The 6,000-nt window shown below is 34.9% G+C and overlaps 1 protein-coding gene across 5 annotated transcripts in view; it reads left to right on the top strand.

Annotated features, from left to right (window-relative positions):
* NEDD1 (NEDD1 gamma-tubulin ring complex targeting factor) overlaps nt 1-5,788 on the top strand; it is a 48,980-nt gene extending 43,192 nt beyond the window's left edge. For all 5 annotated transcript variants that reach the window (XM_003989128.6, XM_006933942.5, XM_006933941.5 and 2 more), the window contains 2 exons: nt 3,571-3,637; nt 4,104-5,788. In XM_003989128.6, coding sequence (XP_003989177.2) covers nt 3,571-3,637; nt 4,104-4,208 — 172 coding nt within the window. In that variant the 3' untranslated portion in view covers nt 4,209-5,788. The remainder of the gene's footprint in view (nt 1-3,570; nt 3,638-4,103) is intronic.
* The last annotated feature ends 212 nt before the right edge of the window (nt 5,789-6,000 follow it).

Raw genomic sequence — 6,000 nt, forward strand, 5'->3', positions numbered from 1 at the left:
CTAGGGCTCCTTGGGATTCTGAACTGCTGAGCCAGTCCTCACTTGCCTCCAGAAATCTATACAGATTTCAGCGTGCTCTCCTTACCCTGTCAACAGCTGCTGTCTCCCCACCACTGCTCTGTGGAGGATGAAAATAATTGTGGGTCTCTTGTTTTCTAGAGTTTGGTGCATTTAGAGTTCTTTGTACTCTCAAGTTGAATTTAAACATGTATATTTTATAGTTTATCTGGCTTGACCTCATCATCAGAGTTGGAGAAATTACATCCTAAGCAGATGTCTGTAGCTCTATTTTTATTGTCTTTTAAGAAGATTTAAATTTCTTCCAGCAAGAAGATCACTTTGTTCCATTTCTTGCTGGCTTTCAGGTTTCCTTGGGGCTAGTTTATTTCTGGTTTGCCTCTATTCCTACAGTTATTCTGTGCCCTTCTGGGATGTCAGCTGAATTTCGTCTGGAGTCTCACTTGGCTTTTTTACGTTGGTGGGTCCTGCACTTTAGCTTCCATTTCCCCAGCATCACAAGGTCACCAAAATCTTCCTCTGCTCTAGTTGCTACTTTGTGTTTGATTTCCTGCCATCTAACCCAGGACAGGCATAGCTTAGGAGTCAACAGGTGTCTCAAGGGGAGAGTGCAATTTTAGGTTTACTTTTCTGCAGGTACCCCTTTTCCAGGATCTGGTACCTTAAAGCCTTGGCTGTCCTGACTGTTCCCAACCTAGCACAGCCCTACCCAGTGAGACTCTCTCAAGCTCCAGGCCACTGCTTTCCCTTCAGCTTCTTTTCCCCACACGGGAGTATCAGTACATCCCCCAGAGGGAAAGGCAGGGGGGAAGGTGGGGCTTACCTACTAGACTTCCCTCCTTTATAAGACCATGGCTTCTCTAATCCTAGCAATTTTCATGGTTCTCTGGTGTTTTCTGTTTGTTTTTAATACAGCTTTTGTCATAATTAGAAAGCCGAGAGAATTTTTAAAGTATAGTTGTAAGAAAAAAAAGTAAGGTACTTAGGAATAAATCTAACCAAAGATGGTAAAAATCTTTGTAGAAAAACATTTAAAATTTGATTAGAAAGTATTAACACTTAAATAAGTGGAAAGATATGAAGATGTCAGTTCTTCTAAATTAGTCTATAGATTGAGTAAAATTATAATCAAATCCTATCTGGGTTTTTGGAAGACAATGATAGGATAATTTCAAAATTTATGTGAAAGAAGAAAAGATCCAGGAATAACCAAGACACTCCAGAGAAGAATAAGGTTGAAGGGGACTTTTTTGTCAGATGATAAGCTTAGTTATGAAGCTATAATTAAAACAGTGTAGCATTAGCACAGGGTGGACAAACGGCCCCAAAGAAGCACATAGACCAGAGAAAAACCTGTGCGTATATAGAAATGTGATATATGACAGAGGAAAAGCATAGATCCCTATTCCCAGCTATTAAAAAAAAAAATCAGTTCCACCCAGAGTAAAAGTTTAAAGGGTAAAGTTTTAGGCATTGTAAGAGAGTTTATATATGACTTCAGGGTAGGGAAGTTATCAAAACACAAGAGGCTACACTACCTATAAAAATAGATGGGTAAATTTAATTGTGTTAATAGGTCAGTAACTAGAGAACGTTGATGACTGTCCATCACAAGATACCATTAACAAAGCGGCAGGACAAAAATCTATCTGCAGTATTCATATAACCAACAAAGAATCAGGTTATGTAAAGAGAAATAAATAAGAAAAAAAGACATTCAATAGAAAAACAAGATGAAAAGACCTGTGCAAGCATTTCACAGAAGAGGAATGGTCTATGAACACAAGGTGAGAGGTCCAATCCTGTGAATCAGAGAACTGAAAATGCAGTGGGACACTATTGCACACCCATTAGATGGGAGAATGTTGTGCGGAGTCTGGCAAGACCAAGCCGTGATGCGGACGTAGAGCAAGAGGAATTCTCTCACACGGATGATGAGCAAGTCCACAGATATTACCACTTCAGAAAATAATTTGCGTTATTTTGTAAAACTGAACAAGTATACATCTGGATCATAACCTTTAATTCAGCGTATCTACTCATGGATCTATCATCTATAGAAATTGGCAATGTGGATTGAGAGATACATGCACGATTGCTTATGACAACATTATAACAGTAAAATCTTGAAAACAGTCCAAATGTCAGTTGATAGGAGAATGTATACACCAGCAGAAATCAGTGAATTATAGATGTATAGAAGATGAATGTTGAAAACATGGTGCTGGGTTATTTTTTAAATGTGCACTACTCAGTACTACGTAGAATGTGGTATTTTTGTAATACTCAGAAACAAGCACAATGAAAATATATTGACTGTATATTCTATGTTAGACAGATGTTTGTTGTTTTTTTAAAAAACTATTTCTTTGCTTAAACAAAATTCATCAGAGGAGTGAATTCTTTCTTGGGCTTCTCCTAAGGTAAGTGATGGAATCAGAGAAGAGCATATAGGAAGCTTCTATGATTTTGCTAATGTTCTAGCTCATAAGTTGTGTGGTGGGTGACTGAATGATCCTTTTATTATTATACTTCATAATTTTCATGTATTCTTTTGTAGGCCTGAATTAATTGCATTTTATTGGGTAGCCTCTGTTATAACCACCCAAATACCCATTTTCTACTCTACTGGAGATATTTTTTTAATAGCTAAAACATTGATAATAATTAAAACATTATAACCTAGTAAATTATCTGTATGTATTTCATTGTAATATAAATCTCTGTATTTTTTTATTTTTCCATTTATTTTTTTTAATGCTTATATATTTTTGACACAGAGAGAGAGAGAGACAGAGCATGAACGGGGGAGGGGCAAAGAGAGAGGGAGACACAGAATGGGAAGCAGGCTCCAGGCTCTGAGCTGTCAGCACAGAGCCCGACGCGGGGCTTGAACTCACAGACCGCAATGGATCGTGACCTGAACCGAAGTCGGATGCTCAACCGACTGAGCCACCCAGGTGCCCCACCTCTGTCTTTCTTTAATGATAATTTCTATATTAAGGAATGTAGTACAATGAGAGTTCTGGAGGTAGACAGCCTGGGTTTATATACTAGTTCCACCATTTACTGGTGGTTTGATTGGATAGTTTTAACTGCTCCGTGACTCAGTTCCTTAATTGGTAAAATGGAGGTAATAATTGCACCTAATGGTAAAGATTAAATGAGTTCTTCCATTTAAAGTACAAGAAATGGGCTCTTGGGTAGCTCAGTCAATTGAGTGTCCAACTCTTGATTTTGGCTCAGGTAATGATCCCAAGGCCGTGAGACTGAGCTCCATGTTGGGCTCTGTGCTGAGCATGGAGCCTGCTTAAGAGCCTCTCTCCCTCTCTCTCTCTGCCTCTCCCCTACTCATGTGCCCTCTCTCTCTCTCTGTCTCCAAGAAATAGTGCCTAGTACATAGTAAATAAATTCTAGACACATTGGTATTATTATTTTTATTATTAACATCCAATCATTTGAAACAATGAGAAAAGGTTAGCCACTTTCTTGAACGATCTAGAATTGGGAAAACCATTGTAATTCTAACAAGTATTTTACATTCTTCCCTAGAGAAGCATGCCATAGGGACATTGTGAATTTACAAGTGGAGATGATTAAACAGTTTCACATGCAATTGGTATGTATGACATTTTATTTTAAATAAGTGTAGAGTTGTGGATCTAAAAAGAGTCCATTAAAGGGTGATATATTTTTACTTTACTATATCTAGTTGCTAGAATAAATAAATAGGGAATTTTAGAAATTTAGTAAGTAAAATAGACTTTAACTGGTCCCTCTTCTTTTTAACTTATAATAGTTAAGGCTACTTTTTCACAGCCATTTTATTTATTTATTTATTTATTTATTTATTTATTTATTTAAGTTAAAAGCTTCCCACATGTACAAATATAAGCCTTGCAAATATATAACTTTCACCCGTGATCTTTCATTTATATTAACAAAGTAGTAAGGATGGTTAAGTACAAGAAATATCATTCAGGTAGTTAATTGAACATGACAGAGATGATAGCTGAAAGTATGTAAAACAGCTTGCCAAATAAATGAAATACCAATGATTTAAAAAGCATTTTCCCCTTTTCTAGAATGAAATGCACTCTTTGCTGGAAAGATACTCAGTGAATGAAGGTTTAGTGGCTGAAATTGAAAGACTACGAGAAGAAAACAAAAGACTACGGGCCCACTTTTGAAATTTCAGTGAATACCTTAATGTTTTGTAATTGGAGAAGCTTCTGGCAACACAACTGCATGGAATCAGTATTGTTTTTATGGTCTTTGGGGAAAAAAGTGTTTTTCAAGTAAAATGGTGATGGGATTTTACACCAACCACTATTTCATCTTCTCTGTCAAAAATATTTATATTTTTATATTAAGAACTGTACATGTCATCTGCCTAGTAGGAAAGTCAGCAGTATCTTTATTTTCCGAAAGCTTTAGCTACACACTAAGTGCCCTTTTTCATAAGAAAAGAAAATTGTGCAAAAAAAAAATAGGTTATGTATGTTTTTTAATTACCTTTTTTTAACAGATAATATTTTTGATTGATAATTGCCTTCCAAATTGTTTTGGATGTTTGAAGATTAAAGAGCTTGATATGCCTTCTATTTTTATGGTGAAAATAATTTTAAAATGGCAATTGGTGTTTCTAAGCAATTGACTAGTAAAACACAACGGTGGTTAGTAATTATTTTGTTAACTTGATAAAGTCAAGTATGACTATTATTTATTACTTGTACATTTCATAAGAAAATTCTGGGAATTTTGAATTGCACAGATTACATTATATACCTATTGCATCTATGTTAGTGTTTTGTACTTCTGACAAATCTCTACTCCTGTTTTGTATTTTGTAGCTAATTTCACTTTACCTATGAAAACGTTTAGGGGTTTATAAGCCTCAACTAGAGCTGCATATCTACTGATTATCTTATGAATTAGTAAAATGCAAAGTTACTCTGTAAAGTTTCAATCAACATGATTCAACTTATAATCAGTGAAAATTTTATATTAGATGCTAAGTATTACAGTATTAGTCCTATTTTTTCCCTTCCAAATGAGAAGTGTAGATTATTTTGTTTTGTGGTTTATATCATTAACTTTCTCTAATTCTTTCTGTGCTGTGTGTAATGTTTTTTATTGTTGACCTTACCGTAAAATTTAGAAAGTTCATTGTCAAAAGAATTTACACCTCTTTGCGAATGGGTGGATGTGTACATCTACCTGCCATGATCTACGGTGTTAGTTGTATAAGATTAGGAGGGCTCCAGGCTTGTTTACCTTCTTATCGTCTCCTGTCCCAAAGATGTAAGCTATGTACCTTGTATACAGCACTCCTGCCCAATTTTGACTTTGGAGATAAAAATATTTACTAAAATAATAAAGAAACCTAGCTAGCTTACTAACTTTATGGTTTTCCCAAGTGATGGAAATTTTGAGGATATATTTAATAAGTGTAAACGTACTAATGATGACTTCAAGAAATAAAAACAGAAATACTACTTTTTCCTAGTGCGGCTCAGAGAATACGTTTGTGTTGAAATGTAAAAGGGTGCTAATGTGATCTTTCTTTCCTGACAGATTATTGAAAGCATTATGATTTGTAACAAGCTTCCTTCTATATCATTATCAAACAGGTTTAGAAAACATAAAAGTGTGTTTTGCCTACATGCTGTATTTAAATCCATTAATATTTTCCTATTGCCTTTTTCTATAAATGCACATAATGTGTATTAAAAGAGGTGGGATAAATAAAACAATTTTAGTAACTTTATGTGTGTAGATGAAACATTTTTATCATGGAATTTAAAAGCTAAGTATAAAAAATAAAATTTTTATATGGTAAAAATGGGAAACGTGAAATTGAACTTTTGCCTCTGGCCAAAATATAATAGAGATTGGAGTTGCCCATTTGAAAATTTTTAAACACAAAATATATGAGACAGTTTTCAAATATCAACTGGGTCAAATATCAATGGGTTTATT

Source organism: Felis catus, chromosome B4, assembly GCF_018350175.1.
Source record: "Felis catus isolate Fca126 chromosome B4, F.catus_Fca126_mat1.0, whole genome shotgun sequence".
Taxonomy (NCBI): Eukaryota; Metazoa; Chordata; class Mammalia; order Carnivora; family Felidae; genus Felis; species Felis catus.